The 19,248-nt window shown below is 34.6% G+C and overlaps 1 protein-coding gene across 1 annotated transcript in view; it reads left to right on the top strand.

Moving 5' to 3' along the window:
* MOXD1 (monooxygenase DBH like 1) overlaps nt 1-19,248 on the top strand; it is a 104,264-nt gene that overhangs the window by 26,709 nt on the left and 58,307 nt on the right. The window contains exons 3-4 of the mRNA XM_019030208.4: nt 1,469-1,636; nt 1,775-1,858. Of these exons, the coding sequence (XP_018885753.1) occupies nt 1,469-1,636; nt 1,775-1,858 (252 nt within the window). The remainder of the gene's footprint in view (nt 1-1,468; nt 1,637-1,774; nt 1,859-19,248) is intronic.

The raw sequence follows: 19,248 nt of genomic DNA, 5'->3' as shown, positions 1-19,248 counted from the left end.
AGCCAAAAATGTATAAGACCAAAAATTTCAATAAAATCCATTTTTGTTTGAGTTTAACATTTTGAAGATACCTTTAAAATTTGTATGATTTAGCCATAAATACATTTTACTTTCTTCTCCATAAAGTTTGAAAATACACAACAGATAAATGTTTGAAGAAATGTATTACACAAGAAAGAATTATGAATCTGAATATTAGGATATAATTCATCTGATTTGTAATGGACTCATCTTTGTAAATTTCTAAAATCAAGATGAATAGGTGGCTGATTATAATTGCCTATTGGCATATTAAATGAGATTTCTTATTTTCAGACTTCATGCAAAAATTAATATCTTTATGTGCATTCAAATTAAATATTTAGAAGATATGTAATACTTCAGAAATTTCCATGAATTGTTTGGATTAATTTTATTTTGTGTGGACCAATACAATTACCTTTTTATTTTGTAAATCAAAGCTTCAAAAATGGGAATGTAAAAAATATGAAGCAGTTCTGATTAACATTCAGCATAAAGAGTGAATGAGGCAGAAAAAATGCATGCAAAGAGAGGGATTACTTTTTAATGCAATATACAGTGCAATTATACTTTAATTGGAATAATAATTATAGTCATTTGACTTATTAAGAAAGAATATAGCAAAGAGAACATTTAAAATAGCTTTTGCGTTATTATTTATTTTCAAAGTTCTTATTACAAAGATCTGGCAAAAACACCTTTATCTGTGGGAGGATTGAACAATTTCTTTACACCCCAGCAAACCCTCCCCAACCCATAGCCCTTTGGGCAATCTACCCTGGTTGCTCAATGGAAACCGATTTCATCTGACAGTACTTTCCATAGTTGCGGTAATCCAGTCCCTAGGAAATTCCCAGGATTCATAAAATGACTGTAGGTTAACTATAGTAAAATTAAAAAACTCAGAAACAGAAATCCTTCTATATTTATATTTTCTGTAAATGTATACGTGTGACTAGGCTAGTGCCTAGGAAAACATCTACTGTAAAAGGAAAAGTCTTAGGTAATTTTAATTTTTATTGTATTAATTTATTTTTCCCTAAAATCTTCCATGGCATTTGATTTTCCAAAGTCTCTGCTGCTGAACAAGAATATTTGTTTAGAAGCTACCAGTTGCAAGGTTAAAGTTTTGGCGTGACAATTATTTATTGTTGTCATGTACTTAAAAGTGTAATTACGGAGTCAATTGTCCTTCAGTATGTTTTGGAACACATAATCTTGCATGCTGAGAGATGATTCCTTCCAAAAAGTAACTCATATATTTGGATCCTTAATGACTTAATCAAATTTGTGCGATTAATATTAGAGACCATGTTGATAACTCCAAATGTCATTATTGTCTTTTCTTCACTTCTATATCTTGTTTACAATAGAGTTCTTTAAACTCAACTCAGTTGTAAGGAAAGTGCTCTCATGAGACCTAATCATGCCCGTGTCTGATCCCCAGGATAGCACTGTGAGAGTGATCTGGGCCTACCACCATGAAGATGCAGGAGAAGCTGGTCCCAAGTACCATGACTCCAATAGGGGCACCAAGAGTTTGCGGTTATTGAATCCTGAGAAAACTAGTGTGCTGTCTACAGCCTTACCGTACTTTGATCTAGTAAATCAGGACGTAAGTGTTTTCAGGTTTTATGATTGTAGGGATGGGCTTATTGAAAGTGTATACGAGCATTTTTGCTTACATTATTGTATTCAGGAGCATGTTAAGAGAAGGTGACTTTGTGTCTTCCTCCCCTTTTTATTAAGACAGGTCCCCATCCCAAACAAAGATACAACATATTGGTGCCAAATGTTTAAGATTCCTGTGTTCCAGGAAAAGCATCATGTAATAAAGGTATGTGACTCATTCATAGGCTAAAATTAATTTGCATGAATGGAAAAAGAAATTGATGTTGTTAATATAATGAAAACAGTAAAAGTATAGAAATGTTTTTCAATTATTTGAAAGTTTTTTAGAGAAAAAAGAACTGGCTTGGCTGGCCTGCATACTTTTTCAAGAGTCTGAAAGTTTAGATTATATCTAATATTTTGGTTATCTCCTAATTTTACATGTCAAAGGTACAAGTTTTGGTATGCACATGAACACTGCTAATTATTATTTTAGGCAACATTTCTACAACTGGAATTACTGGAATTGCAATTTAAAATAGTATGTTTACATATTGATAAATTATACCCATAAAGGTTACATTCCTCACCAATAGTGTTTGAGAACATCTGCTTCATTGAAAACAGTGGATACTGTCATAAAAAAAACAGTTATAATATTTTTTTGAAAATAGAAAAAAGAAAATTAGTGAATTTCTACAGAAATAAAAAAATACAGAATTGGGTAGTAAATAAACCCAATTTGCCTGTGCAATACAATTATTTTCCATCCTTCTGGAATGGGCCTCCCAGAACTTTTGCATCTACTTAGCGAATGAACAAATATTTTTAAAAAGTTACAAGTCCTTGGCTCTGTGCTAGTAATTGTTAATTCCACAGAGGCCAAAGGTATGATCCATGCTCTCGAAGAACTTACAGTGAGATTGGGGAGACATGGCCAAGACACAAGAAAGAATAAGATAGAATTAAATAGTGCATACAGAATACTGTAAACATTCAGAAGGCCAGATGTTGCTGCCTTTCTGTCAGTTCCCAAACTATGTAATGAAGCGATGTGGATAAGGAATGAATTGCCAGACTCTGGAATCTAGAGGGAAATACATGGGTTTGAGAATCATAAGTCCACCGTTTAATTAAACTATGTGCTCTCAGGTAAGTCACTCTGGGGTAATGCTGTAGCCTTAGGTTTTCTCATCTGTAAAAGATGGACAGCCATAACACTCTTCCTATCAACCTCAAGACATTTTAGCAGAGATAGAGACACTGAGCACATTCTATAAGTTTATTCGTGGCTAAAATTTGTTAATTTCTAATATATTTCCCTAGTTTTCTTTTGTTTACAAATATTTTTGTTTACAGTTCTGCCTTTGGTTTACAAAATGATTCATAACTACATACAGAGGCAAAGGGAGTGGCTTTAGGGAATGTTATTGAGTTAATATGTAGTCCTAAATATTTATAGGTTATTTTTGCAAACAGGAGACTTGCCAACAGTGTGACTGCAGGTGAATCATTTACCTCTGTGCAATAAGTTATTTTCCACTCTGTGTATGGAAAAGGGGAGTGCAAATTCTAATTTTGTATAATTAATACCATGCCCAAATCCTTCCCTTGTACCAATGAAAAGTATTCCTCAGGAAAGAGAATGTTTCATTTATATGTACTGTATGTCATTTGCAGTAAATTTAATTGGAACCAGGCTTAAGAGACAAATGTAAAACTGTAGATTCAGAAATAAAGAACAAATGTTTCAAACAATCGGTCCTTTATCCACTTTCTGGCAAACATTAATTGTAAATTTCTTAACCACTTACTGTTAATGCATTTTTATTCTTGCCATTGTTAATGCTAATAATTGAGTTGAATGAAATAAAATAATTATGTATGTTTCAGGGAGGTCAGTGTGTTTCAACCCTCTGTGTAGGATATTTGCTTGGTACCTCATCTTTCTTCACTAACTTTCCTATATGAAGCATATTAAATGATACTCAGATAAACTTTCCTAGAAGAAGCATATCAAGTAATTCTCAGACACATGAACTTAGAATTAAGTACTTTTGGGAATACATAGCTGTCTTCACTGGACATTTGCATTAACATGAAAGGCATTGGAGCATTTTTTGCAATGTTTGGAGGTCTTCTAGACAACAAAAGTTATTTACCTTGAGCAAAAGGAATTTGAGGGAAGGACAGTAGGTCATAAGGGAGTGCTCATACAAACTTTTGTTGTTACAGGGGACAGAGGTTTGGTGGCTAGAATTTAAAATCCTGTTATTATGTGAGAATACCACTTATAGGATAGATTCCTTATCTTGCTAAACCTTAAAATATTTTAAAGTTTATTAAGTATTATGAAACATTTTCCTTGAAAATTAACTAAAATAGGATATTATTCAAAAAATAAAGAAAACTCTACTGAAAAAATAAATTCAAAATATTTAGTAATATGTAAGTGGTTTTAAGGCAGCCTTTCAAAACCAGTTTTCATTTGCAACTTATTCAAGGTTTCAACAAAATTTTAATGATGTAGAATTCATAAATCTAGGACTTGCCTTAAGTTGTCTGATTTCCATGCTCTTTTTTCTAGTAGAGAGGATTTCTAATAATTTAAGAAAAGTATATATTCTTTCCATAAAATCAAAGACTCCTATGTTTTGAAAAGCCATCAGTTAAGAGCTTCTCCTTATTCTTCATTTTATGTTCCATAAATCGCTGTATCAAAAAGCCTCAGTCCTTTTCTTCTGCAAACAAAAAGTACTTTCACAGAAATGAGAAGATTGATTTTATATCATATTGTGTGGTGTGTCATTTGCAGTGAGTTTTAAGAATATCGATCACAGTTGAATTGTGAGAAGTCAGTTTCATTTTCTGGTGTCTAATTCGCACAAAGAATTTGTTTGTATTTGCAGTTTAAATGTTGATAGTGCCTAGACCCACTTATCTATGGTTCCATGGGTTAAGTTGCCCATGGTCAACTGTGATCTGAAAATATTAAATGGAAGATTCCAGAAATAAACACATAAATTTTAAGTTGCATGCCATTTTGAGTAGCTTGATGAAATCTTGCACTTTCCTGCTTCATTCCAGCTGGGACGTGAATCATTCCTTTGTCCAGCATATTCACACTGGAAACGCTGCCCATCCGTTAGTCACTTAGTAGCCATCTCAGTTATTAGACTTACTCTTGCAGTTATCAGATTGTCATGGTATCAGAGTTCTTGTGTTGAAGTCACCCTTATTTTCTTTAACAATGCACCCCAAAGCACAAGAGTAGTGATGCTAGCTAGCAATTCAGATATGCCCAGGAGAAGCCATCGGGTGCTTCTGTAAGTGAAAAGGAGAAAGCTCTCAACTTAATAAAAAAAAATGATAAGATTGTTAAGACCTATGCTAAGAATGAATCTTCTCTCTGTGAAATTGTGAAGAAGGAAAAAGAAATTCATGCCAATTTTGCTGTCTCACTTCAGACTGCAAAAGTTATGGCCACAGTGCATGATAAGTGCTTAGTTGAAATGGAAAAGGCATTAAATTTGTGGGTAGAAGACATGAACAGAAACGTGTTCCGATTGACAGCAACGTGCCGCACTAGAAAGCATTGAGCCTATACAAAGACTTCAACAAGGGATTGCCTGAAATGAGTGACACCAAGCCATTTACTGCAAGTGAGGAATAGTTGCAGAGATTCAGGAATATAGATTCTGATCAGTAGTAGCCTAATACTATGTCACAATACCTACGTTATTCATTACACTCCACCTCATTATGTAGGGATTGTATCATCTCGCATCACAGGAAGGGTGAGTACAGTATGATAAGATATTTTGAGAGAGAGAGAGACAACATTCACGTAACTTTAATTACAGCATATTATTATAATTGTTTTGCTTTATTATTAGTTATTGTTGTTAAGCTCTTACAAGAAAGTATTTGGAAATCTCCTAATTTATAAATTAAGCTTTAATGCATGTATAGGAAGAAGCATAGTATGTGTAGAGTTTGTAGTTTCTGCCATCCACTGGGGGTTTTGCAATGTTTTCCCCTCAGATGAGGGAAGACTACTGCATACATTTTATACTTATAATAACTATAAGACTAAGCAAAGAAAATATATCAGTAGTTTGATAAGAATGACTAAATTTAAAAATATTTATTACATTTAAAATTTAAATTTTAACCATGTAAAAATTATTTGCTTCTAAAATTATAAAATAAGGTAAATAATCTCTAAAATGACTAAAATATAAAATAAACATAAATTATTTTATCTCTAGAAAAGATAGGATTATAATACAATTATTGGCTGTTGAAACTCGTTTGTGATCTCAATTTATTGATTTGTATTTTGATTCTTAAAAAAATGTTTAAAATTGTGGATTGAAAATGTGGGTATTATCAGATGATAGCATATCACATTGCAGGTGAATATGGAAATTGTAGAAAAGAATATTCTTGGTAATTTGTATTTAAACTGTACTTCTCATGTGAGATCATCTCTTTGTCAGGTACTTGAGACCACTCTGCAGCCCACCTCTCCATATTTCAGCATGACTCTTTTTAAGCTTTATTTTAGATGTGACTTTACAGTAAATTTAAAATTTTTTAAAGACGGTTGATTCTACCACTCTCTTTAGTCAACAGTAATGGCATTGCCATGACTATTAGTCGTGGTTGGATATACTTTGCTAGAAATGGGGGTTATTGAATTGGCTTAACACACTGCTTTTTTTGAGGTGCTTTTATTGTCCGGGAATTCTCACAGATGAACTACACTCCTAATATATCTGTTTAAATGTGATGTGTCTCATTCCATTTAATAGAAAATTTGCTGATGGCCTATTATGGCAAAGGGGAGAAAAAAGAAAAACAGCCAGCCAAAATCATCATCCCTTAGTCCTCTCTCCTTAAAGGACTAGCTCCCTAAATAGGGAGGCAGTACACCTCATACTACAGTAGGTGGGTTCTGTGACTGGATGGATAGTTCAGGTTTGAATTGCTTCTTTCCATTTATTAGTCATGTAACTTACAGAAAAGTTGTTAGCCACACACAGTTCAGTATTTTCATTTAAATGGAAATGGTGCCTCCTAATGGAATTGCTTACATTAAGGATCAAACAGGAGTTGTTGTTTTTTAAGCACTTAGCACAGTATCTGACACTTAGAAAACTATTAATAAACTCAACTATTATGATCAGGCAACTATTTATTTTCAATGTTGCTCCCTGAATGACTTTTCATTGAAAACTACCATTTAGTGAGAAGGCCCGGAAAAGGATGCAGTATCAAGCTTAAAGGCTGACCATTGCTGAGTTTTAAGAGAGGATTATACTTACTAGTTGTGTGACCTCAGGCAAATTAATTTACCTCTCTGTGCCTCAGTTTCCTCCTCTGGAAATTGGCGATAATAATAGTTCTTACCTAACAAGATTGCTATGAGTATTAAGTGAATCAAATGGGTTTAATATTTGTAAAGTTTTTATAACAGTGCTGGGAACATAATTTCTGTTGAACAAAGTAAGTAAATTCAATAAAATTTTGTAGATCACTAGCAACACGCAATTGCTAATCTGTTGATCATCTTGTTAGGTTTCTGGATTACAGAGGGATACCAAACAAGTCAACCCTTTCTAGGCAGTCAGAGTTCCAAAGAAAACCTAGCTTGTCCATCACTTCATTTAGGGAGGTCACCTTGAAAATTTTCAGCTTTGGAGAAGTGTGAAGTTGAGGTAAAACACTATCATCATCCTCTTCATCATCAGTTGCTACAGGAAGAGAAATGCTATGCTTTGTTACTTTATACTGAACAGAACATCCTTTTTTTTCCATGAAATATCCATGCTTCTGTTCTCTTCTATTGGTAGCACTCAGAAATCTCAATGATTTCATTTAGGGAGTGTTTCCTAGAACATGAAAATTTAAGAATAATTGACATTGAATAGCCATAGAATGTCCTTGAAGCCAGATTACTGTAGAGCCAGGAAATAGCCACTCAAAAATGTATTTTCCTATAGTAGGTACCTAACATGAACGTTAGGCTTAATACAACATGTCAAATGGACATTGCTGCCCGTTTTTCTACTGTGCTCACTTAAAAAGACACAGTCAAATGGAAAACCTTATCATTAACACGTTTCTGAAATGTTAAGTGCGATAGAGGGTTTCTATTTTCTGAGAATGTGTAAGTCTTTGGGGTTAAATTTAGTAAACTGTGGGAATTTAAGCATTCTCAATGTCAAACTACATGCTTTTATGGCTGTCAGAATTAGCTCTTCTCTGACAGTATATCTCTTTCCTTCTTTCCTGAAATAATATTTCAAGACATATTTTAATTGATGCAGTTTTCCCCCGATGGAAACAGCATTTTGGTTTGTTGTCAGCCTGCATTTGCACAGACTGCCCTGTCTAGTTCTCATTGTTTTTTCATGTGTTCAACTTCTGTTTCACTTTTTCATATGGGAGACTAGGTGTTTGCTGTTAACTACTGACTTAATGGTTATTTGTGTTTTTAACCCATATCCATTCCAACTCTAGAATTTTTTCTTCTTACTTATTGATGTTTCCCTTCTATCCTTTCTTATTTAACTCTATTTATTTTCTAAAGGCAAATCTTTGGATTTTTAGGTAGATTCATGTTGAAATAAATTAACTTTCATAATCTATCTTACGTGAAAATACTTTCCATTTCTTTTAAATATTTTGCAACACTCTATTTGGTTATTAAATTATTAACACCAATGGATTACCCCTACACCTCTGGGTTTTGTCATCAATTGATAAAATAGATGATTCTTGATCTCCAGAGAAAAAGTTATGCTATAAAAATCAAAATAATCTTTTCCTTTAATAATTTGTGGTACAATGTTTATGGATGCCAAAAATTATTCCTCATTTCTAAGTGTATTGTAAGTTTTATCTATTTTTTATCTACTAGACAAGAGATGAAAATACTGGGGCATTTACTGTGGCTGAAACTGTAACTTCGTACAGAAAAAAAGTTGGTAGGAACACTTCCCCTAAAAGTAATGATTTGACTCAAATTAGTGCATTTGAAAGACTACTGACTTAGATTGTTCAATGTTGTAAAGTTCATTCAAGATCCTCTTGAGTTACATCTACTTCATGGAAACACTGGAGATCGTCTAGCTACATGGGTGTTCTTATTAGTCACTTGAGAGTACAAGGTAATTAAATTTGCTTTGAAAGCATGTCTTTTCATGGAAGTGATTTATTGCTAACTCTGTCACTAATTAGCTTTCTGACCCTAGAGAAAGTGCTTAACCTTGCCTGGTCCTCAAATTCCTTGTCTGTAAGATAAAGGGATTGGACCAGATGACCTCAACAGGCTCTTTCTACTTCTAAATATCTGTGATTTGACGAAAACAAAAAGAAAAGTCTGCGCTGGGATTTGGCTGCTGCCCTGTGGTCTGAGTTCCTGACATGCATTCTTTTCAGTCACAGGGCATGCTGAGGTGAAAATACTGAGTACGCCACTGCCTCCCTTGAAGTTAAAAGGCCCCTTTCTTTAGCACCTCGAGCATGGACTTGGAGGATAAGTTTTGAGGCATCTTAGTCCTTTCTAGAGCATGCCAAAGTGCCCCAGAATCCCCAGGAGAATCCAGAATGTCTAGAGACATGTGTGGCTGCTTGGTCTGTTGACAGAAATAATTGATTTTTTAAAAAAGAGGCTCATAGACTTTCTTATTTCTGGGCTATACAACACTCACTTTTTGATCTTTAAATTCCCATGCACTTAACTAAACTTGTTACTGATATTATTTAATGGCTATGAAGTTTTGGGAACAGCTGGTTCTAAACACAGAAAAGCTGCAAATGTAAAGTATTCACAACAAATCAAATTCTGAAACCACAAATCTTTATAATATCCATATTATCTAGTGGTTGTACCATGGCCTACAGGGTCAGAGCAACTGGTTTGAATCTTGGCTCCTTAGCCTACTAGTGTGGAATCCAGGGCAAGCAATTTAACTTTCTTGAGCCTTAGGTTCCGTCTGTACGTAGGGCTGATAACCGTATTTGCCTCATATGTTAGCTGTCATCAAATGAAGGCAGTATCTGTAGAGTGCTTATATGTTTGGCAATGTATTAGATAGCTCAATAAGTACTGGGGCTATATTCCCAATTTGCTTCAGTTTTCAGATACCTCTTAAGTCACAGAGATAATGTCATTTTAAAATAAAGATAAAAATTAGGAGTGCCAGGGTGAGCAAGACTTTACTGAGATAAGTTGGTGCAGTGTACAAGAGTTGGCTCTGGAGGTAGTTAGCAGTTGTGTTCAAACTCTCTCATTCACTGGATAACCTTGGGAAGACTAAATGCTCATAGCTTGCATCTTGACTTGCAAAGTGAGGAAAATAATTTTCAGCAAAGATGAAATGAAAACAAGTGAAAATACCTGTTGCATAATAGGCTCGTCATTGCTTGTTTTCTTCCCTTGAAGGGGATTATAGAGATGAATGACTAAAACTTCATCTAGTGTTTTCTCATTCTTGGAGTCAGGGCTGCACTGAAACAATGGTAGGCAGTAAGTCTCTATTTTATTTTGAAGAAAAGATTCCCTGGGAATTAGATTTCATAGCTTGCTTCCATTACTCTAACCCAAATGAAATTTAAGCTAATTTCCTCCTGTTCTTGTCTAAGTAAGGATAAAAACCAACTGGTGACTATCCTCTGGGAAATAATATTTGACATTCTTAAGTCATCCATTAGTCTTCCATTCTATGGCCTTAAAATAATGCCATTTTCAACTGCCATGAAACAATTTTTTTTTTTATTTTTTAGGTTTTCTTCTACCACCCGAGTCTACTCCAACCTTGTATATCTTTTTCAGGTAGTACAAAAGTTTAGATGAGAAAATTGAATAGCACTAGCACATTTCTTGGTAATTATTCATTATAAAAATTAGTAAATAATTTAATTAACAGCACTTTATTGAAAGAATACTAAGATATTTATGTTGAATTCTAGATGTTGATAGCACAATGGGATTAAGAGGTGTGGTAACATTAATTTATGAATGACTTTTACTTACATGCAAGGAAGTATGTAGGTAAAATACTTTCTTGTTTTTTTGATACTTTAAATACATTATTTCACTAGGTTTTCACAGCCCCCCACAAAGTAAGTTGAATAACCACCACTTTCCATATGAACACACTGAGACACAGCAAGCTTATGTAGCTTGCTCAACATTACACAAATTAGGTGAAGTAGAGCCAAGACTTGAATGCAGATCTTCTGAGCAATACTAATGGGGCTTTTTCCATACAATTTTACTAGCCTTCTACTTCTAAATATCTATCCAGGCCTTATTATTTTTTTCAAGATGCATAAGTTACAATGAAAAATAATTTGCGTGGAAGAAGTCTGATAGCTTATATCCAGCCATGAGTTTTTTAAGTAAACTTGTCAGAACCTGAGCTACTTTTTATTTTTTGACAGCTTTATTGAGGTATAACAGATATACAAAGAACTGCACAGTTATAGTGTGTACCATTTGATGAGCTTGGAAATATGCAGACACTTATAGTGACATCACCAACCAAGGTAATAGACATATTCATCACCTCCCTTATTTCCTTGAGTCTCTTTGTTTTTTTTTTTTTTGTTTTTTATTGTGGTAAGAACATTTGACATGAGATCTACACTCAACAAATTTGGAAGTGCAAAATACTATATTCTGCTGGACTACTTTTGAGTCCTGCGGAATTAATGCATAGACACAGGACACAGGACTGTGTGAGCAGACCCCACCAGAATCTTCCAGAGACATCAGTCCAGAGATCCTGGAAAGTGACTTAGATCTAGTCACGTATGAGTACACAGAGGCTGGGTGATTTCACCCTTGGGGATTACAAATGCTCATTAACAATGGATGACACATACGAAGTTTCATTTGTGATTTAGGAAGTCGTTTAAGTAAGATTAGAGTAAGATGATTAGGCTAAAGATTATGGCTGCAAAAAGGCTTCATGTTAAATCTTGGAGATGATATTAGGGAGAAAGGAATTGGAAATAATTTCCGTGGAAAGAAGTTAGTGAGACTGCTAATTTTATTGGACACGTCTTGTAGCATAAAGATTGCTGGAAGCAAGCCAAAAGCTTTCTGTTTAAGCCGAGCTAAGATCTTCTTTGGAGTTAAGTGAAAATAATGGTAATGGACTGTTTGATTCCCCTTTGCTATAACGATCTGTAAAAAGCTACTCGTGAGAAGAAATACTAACATTTTTCACTTGGCAGTTAAATTTATGACAAAATACCTAAAGTGCTCTAAAACACGAAGAGATATATATGTTGTTGGGGAGAAAACTAGAAGTGTTGGCATCTCAGAAAAGACCTAAGAACCAGACTGACAGTCTGGGTTCTAATCTTACTTTACTGAAAATTAATGTGACTGCACCACAATGCCTCTCAAGAGACCAAATTCATGTTAATAACACAACTCAAAGACTATAAATCTGTATAACTGAGAAGTTGTTCTAAGTGATCTTTAACCCTTAAAATTCTATGACTTCTTTCATTGTATTATTGGAATTGACAAAGTTGGAAATTTATAGAATAAGTGTATAAATATATATGAATAAAATTATAATAAAAGATTTTCTTAAAATTGTGAAAGGAATTCAGATAATTTTTGTGTGTTGCCATAGGATATCACAGGTCAATTTTATTTTTATGTTCCCTATTTTCAATGGAAACAATTGTATACTTATCAAAACAGGAAGATATCTGTTGCCCTATGATACAACAATGAAATTTTTAATAGTTTTTATAAATGGAGCTTTTAGTGATTAGCAGGAAAAATTATATGTGGAAACTCACTTTTGATAAGTGAGATATTTTGTATTCAAGTTTATAAAACTCATAAATCAGAGGATACTTTTTCACACCTTTACTGAGTTATCAATACCTTCTTTAAGGTATCAAGACTTTCTTTGGGTCATTTAACATGAATGTATTTGTGCATCAAAAATTCAGATTATATATAAGAGCTTAATAGTATATCTATTTTATGAAGAAAAATACTACACTAACATATCAAAAATGTTATGGTTGAGATTTGCTTCATTGAGCTATTATTGTATTTTTCTTGATTCATAACCTAGGGTGCATATTAGAATCAGGATCTTTAGGGAGGGAGTCCAGGCTTTTGTGATGATAGTGGTTGTTGCTGTTTTTTGGGAAAAGTTCCCCAAGTGACTCTGATATAAACCCTCTGTTTGAAAATAACTGTTTTATATATATTAAAATTTCCCAGGAGATTGCATTTGTCAAGTTACATTTTATGGCACCTAGTAAAATGCCCTTCATATTAAGTAGCACTAATACATCTTATTATAGTAATAAAGTATTTTATTCAACAAATATGGTAAAGGGTGAACACATATTGAATGTCTATCGAAATATACTATGTTAGTTGCATGCACATGAAGAAGAGTTAAGCAGTTTATGGTTTTGAGATAGTTTATTCCTTGATGCATTGCTTGCTGGGTTTTTTTGGTGAAAATGGAGAGGCAAAAACACCAGCTGTTTCCTGGAACCACAGCTGAGTTTTATGAACTAATTCAGATAGAAGGGATAATTTCTTCTAAGACAGAAAAAAGATTTATGTTCTAGTGAAATATATACATGGAGGTTAATGCTATACATTCATGTTTATAATGTAATGGGTCCATTTTAGGAACCATACACTGAAAACCACCTCACTGACTTTAAAATGCATCTCATTACCAATAAAGAGAGATCTTTGCACCACTGAAATCTCACTGAATTGCTCTGTGTGGAATTATAAAAGTTAGTGAAGGCAAGACCATGGAAATAACTGTTAATAATGCTCCCATAGCCTCTTGGTCTTTAGCTTGTCCTGAGGAAATGTTGAAAATATAGGAGAGACACTTTGGTTTATGGTATGTTTCAGAAATCAGATGTATACTCGATATGCCCACTATATATTTTAATCAGCTGGAAACATTCCTTCACACTACACCTGTAGATCGTGAGGAAGAATCAGAGTATCTAGTGAGTGTCTGCTTTGGACAGCATTCAGTGCTATGTCTTGTATATAGAGCAATATAACACGTAGTTTTTCAGCCCAAAGACCTCACAGTCTGGATGGGAGGAAGAGATGTACACATAAATAATAGAGAGCCCCCAAAGCTGCCGAATGAACATTCATGTCAAGCTATGTGATAGTGGCAGTAAAGGAGAAGAAGAAAGGAGAAAGCAGTGATTATTTGGGCACAGTCCCATGCCATATGGAAAGAATAATTTGGGGAAAGCACAGAGTAGATGAATTTTAGGTAGGTGGAAGTAGTGGTGTGGTGAGCATGACTGCAGAGGCATAAACAGAGGCAACCTCTGTTGATGTGCTTAAGCATCAAGATAAAATTAGATGATAAGAACCAACATTTATTGAGAGAACTGTCCAATTTGGGGATTGTCAGTCCTCATAAACAACCTATGATGTAGGCAGTGTTACTATCTTCATTTTGCAGATGAGGAAACTGAAGCCCAGAAAGGTTAAGTAATTTGGCCATTGCTGGGGAAGATGATCTATTTAAAAAGTAAACAGACATAAACACTTTTGCTGGTTTAGCCTCCAAACGTGACTGTTAGGTCTACAGAAAACAGCATTCATTGACTAAAAAAATAGGACGCTGACTTCAACATTAACATTCTGAAGTATTACACATTGGTCTCTGAGGAAGCTCCACTTGGTCCCACATGTGGCAAAGAATACTTGATACAACCAACATCTGCCCATACTAAAGCCAGCTAACAGCTGCTGGCTAAACTTTAAACCCATAGTCTAATACATCAAATTAGAATGCAGAATCCCTGCAGTTACTTGTTGTCAGGATAAATGGATTTTTTGATCAGAGAATACCTTAACCATACCAAAGTCCCCATTTTGTAATATTGAAGGGGGGACTGAAGTCTGAGGCCTTTAATACCTAAATGGGGTCGCTAATTTTATCTTGAGTATTACTCTTGTGTGGCTTTAACAAATTTTATTTATTGTTAAAACTCTGGCAATTTGTATCATATTCTCTAAAATAGAAATAAAACCAACCTCTTAATTGCACACATGTGCATGTAACCGTTTAGTTCTTTAAAGTGAAGCTGGACAGATGCAGTGGCTTTCACCTGTCATCCCAGCATCTTGGAAGGGGAATTCGAGACCACCCTGGGTAATAGAGGGAGTTCTTGTCTCTAAAGAAAAATTTAAAAAATTTAGCTGGTACCAGCTAGTTGGGAGGCCGAAATGTGAGGATCACTTGAGCCCAGGAGTTTGGGGCTGCAGTGAGCCGTTTTCTCACCACTGCACTCCAGCCTGGGAGACAGAGCAAGATCCTGTCTCAGAAAAAAAAAAAAAAAGTAAAGCTGCAGGCAGTTCCTAAGAGGCCGATGGCCTTTCAGTTCTTGTGGAAATGACAGGGTCTTCCCTAGAGCCAGTGACTTGACAGTGGAGTTTGTTAGAGCCATGTCCATTTCCATCGCTAATGTCAGCTGTGTTTTCTTAATAATTTAAATGTATGTGATATATGTGGGTTTTTTTATAGAAAAGGTTTGTCTCATTTTGCTTTCTATTTTACTGAAGCATGGGCCTAAAAAAAGTTCTCAAGGAATTATTTATTTATTTCCCAAGCTTTGAAAAAATACTTCTTTAAGGTCATCATCTAAATATGTATGTTTGTTTCTCTTAGTCATCAAAATCTTCCATAGTCTTAATAAAATTACCTTTATTAATAAAATTGGGTATTTTCTCCATAATAGCTGATTTTAGCCTCATACCTTCAATGTAAAATTGGTCCTTTAGGATGGAAACTAAACACAGGGTTTTTGAATATGCCCCTTTACTTTTCCCTTAACTTTTATGATTTTGGTGTTAGAATATACCCATATATGACATAAAAATAACAATTCATATCTTCTCAAGATTACTTTGAAAATGCTTTTAAAATATTGAATTTTAGAAGACAAGTATTTATGGATTGCTCATCATGTACCAAACACTGTGCTTTACTTACTACCTATGCCATTTTCTAGATGAGAAAACAGGCTCAGAAAAATATAATGTCTTCTCTAATGTCATGGGGCCAGATGTGGTAAACATGGAGTGGGAACCTAGCCTTGTTTAATTCTAATGCCTGAGATCTGAATTACTGTGTTGAACTCTTTTCAGTGCAAATGTGCTACACACATAGGTGTTATTAGTACGTGTATTATGAACACCATTTATTTAGTCTAGTAGGGGGAGCTTTAACACTTTATTTAACCTATATGAACCTAAGCTTGAAGGGCCCTTCCTGTCTTTCTGGTCACATAGACCTGACTTCAAATCCAGGCTCTACCATTTACCACTCATATGACCTTGAGTAACTTACAGAACTTTTCTGAATCTGTTTTCCCATTGGCAAAATGGAGATATGACCTATCATAATACTACTGTAAGGTTATTTGGAAAATGTTTATAGAACACCTGAGGCACAATAGATGTAAAATATTGTCATTTTATAGTAATCCTTCTTTCCTCTAACAGTCTAAACCTTCTGTTTGCTTTTGTCAACATTTTATTTCATGGTTGCAGAAAATGAAGTCCGGAGGAAAAAACTGCCTTTCTCATCCAGTTAATTAATTGAAATTGAGATTGAAATTTAGGTCATAAATTTTTATTAGTTATCTTTATCTCTCCTTCAAAATATGAAATATAAAACAATTTCAAAGCAAAAAATACACCTAAGATTTATATCTCCATTTTATCATCTCTTAACAATCTATAATTAAATAATTTCTAAAGCTTTTCAAAAAGCTCTGAATTACTTGGATATTATTATCCAGTAATTTAGAACAGCTGGACACTCACTTTGATTTCATTGACTTTTCTGAGACATTTAAAAGAGGGAAAAATTGAAATATTTATATTTAACTAGATTTTATATGGTATATTAGTTCCTTTATAACTTGGAATTCATTACTTTTACTATCTTTCCTTTTTATTTCTATACTTACTTTTAAGATAAAGTTTAGTTCCTTTAAAATCTAGACTGCCAGATGAACCTGATTTGTTTAGTAAGGCAAACTCTTATTGTAAGTGTTTGTAAGATTCACAGTTGAATTACATTTACAAGGTTAGAGAACTAAGTTCTTTTTTCAGTGGTAAACAGGAAATGTCAGTACTCTGAGTAATATTTTCCACTCATATAGCAAATAGAATTTTCCAACAGATTGTTAGTTCAGTCACATTTTTTTCAAGCTATATTTACTACAAGTGCTAAGAGATATTTTATGGGATAATTTATTTCTTCTTCAGCTTGAATTAATAATCAGATAAAATTCATATGTGATATGATGTGCTTCTGGACTGGCTTTTAACAATCTTGCAAAGAGGTCACAACTGTTGAGTTTTTATCTCTCATCATTTGAAAGATTAAGGAGTTTTTTTCTCTAGAGAACACTTTATTTTCTAATATGAGAATATTTTCTAACGTGTATTTGTTTCATTTCCGGTGTAATATATACTTGTCATAACAAGTAAAAAAGTAAAAAATATATAAAATAAAAAGTAGTAGTGCCCTCTTTCTCCAAATTCTACTTTCCTGAGGTGACTGATGCTAACAGATTTATTTGTATTTTTCTAAAACTTTATGCTGAAGAAAACATTTACAACATTTATATAGGATTTTTTTGGGTTAATCTCTTTTATTTTTAAACAAATTAGGATCACTCTATATCTATTACTTTGAATTTTGCTTTTCAAATTAATGCCCTTATCATTACTGGACAAAATATTATAACACATTATTTTTAATGTTTACATAATTTAATCTCCTATTATGTATAAACCATAATTTTTGCAGCCATCCACTTTTGATGCACATTCAAGATGATGTTTTTTGCTACCATAAACATTGCTTCAGTAAATGTTCTTGTAAGTATATCGTTATGTATTGGTGGTTTCATTTCTATAGGCTCGACTGCTAAGTGGATTGAATCAAGATTACACGTATTTCAAACTTTAATATATTTGTCAGATTACTTTATAAAATTCACACACTAGCTATATGTGAATATTTTCTCATCCCTTCTTGAGCACTGGATATTTTAGTCTTTTAAATTTATTGCCTGTTAATGGGTGAAAACTAATATTTCTGATTGCTTTGGCTTGCTTTCCTTAGACTACTAGTGAGGCTTATGCTCTTTTTATGCTCCCTTCTGTCAGTTTGCTGTTCAACCCTTTACCGATTGCTTTTTAAAACATTCTTTTATTGAATTGCCTAGATAAAAGTGCACAAACAGTATAAAACTCATTGAATTTTCATAAGGTGAACTGACTCATGAAACCAGAATCAAGATCAAGAATAGAGTATCAACTCAGAAGTGTCCTTTGCGTCCCCTCCCAGGTACTGTCTGTCCCCAGAGGTCACCAGTTTGCTGACTTAAATCACTCTTTACTAATTTTGCCTGTTGTGAACTTTTTGTAGATAGACAGAAATGCTAGTGCTCTTCTGTGTCTGGCTTTTTTTGCTGAACAGGATGTGCAAGTTGGCCATGTTGTTTGTAGAAAATAATGTGTTCATTTTCATCTTTGAATTTCATTTTTTGAACATACCAGAATTTTTTATTCATTTTTATTGGTTAGCTATTTCTGTGAACCAAACCAGCCCGAAGTTCAACAACTTTAAATAAGCTTTAAATGAAGAAGCACATGTTATAGTTTACAAGTCAGCTTGGTGGTTCTTCTGTTTGTAGCTGGGCTACAAACAGGTATGTAACCAGCTTGGGTTGGGTATGCAGCTTTCTAATAGTGCCTGGGCTCTCTCTTCTTGTTGGGAGTCAGCTGGTTGTAAGCAGGTCTAGGAGGCCTCAGCTGAACAAGTGGGCTCTCCTTTATAGTATCTTGTTCTCTAGAAGTCTAGACTGGGCTTGTTCAAATGGTGATGGCACAGTTCCAAAAGAGAGAGTAGAAACTGTAAGGCCACTTGAGGCTTGGTTTGGGATTAGCACGCTATTGCTCCTGCCATAAGAAGGTCCAGCCTACATACCAGAGAATGGTGATAGACTCCAACCCCTGAAGGTCTAGTTTGTGGGAGAACTTTCTGACCTTACCTGGAGTTGAGTCAATTTAGAGAGCTGAGCAAAATACAGGGATAGAGGAAGCAGCGGGAAAGGACCTGGGAGCTCACTGGCTCCCTAAGCATGCCATCCCTGCTTGGTACCACAGGGATCCTTTGGGAGGGTGACCAGAGGCACAGGGTAAAATGCCACAGGGAGAAGGAAGTCTCCAGCTGAACTTTGTAACAATTTGAATCCAGCAAGAAGCCTCCTGGCCAGAACCCGGGGGAGGGCATGAATCTGGTGTGCAGACTCCACAGGTGAGGGAAGAACCAAATCCCTTTTCTTCTGCACCTGGGAAGTGGCTAGTCTGGGGCAAGTTCTCAAGCCCTGCTCATCTGCTGCCTGGAAACAGGATGTTGGGGGAGGGGCATGATGGGAGGGAGACTAGCCCTTCGGATTGTGTGGGAGCTGAGTGAGGCCTGTGACTGTTGGTTTTCCCCCACTTCCCTGGCAACCTGCATGACTCAGCAGAAGCAGCCGTGA

The sequence above is a fragment of the Gorilla gorilla genome, chromosome 5 (assembly GCF_029281585.2).
Source record: "Gorilla gorilla gorilla isolate KB3781 chromosome 5, NHGRI_mGorGor1-v2.1_pri, whole genome shotgun sequence".
NCBI classification, from domain to species: Eukaryota; Metazoa; Chordata; class Mammalia; order Primates; family Hominidae; genus Gorilla; species Gorilla gorilla.
This window is presented reverse-complemented; position numbering and strand designations above follow the sequence as displayed.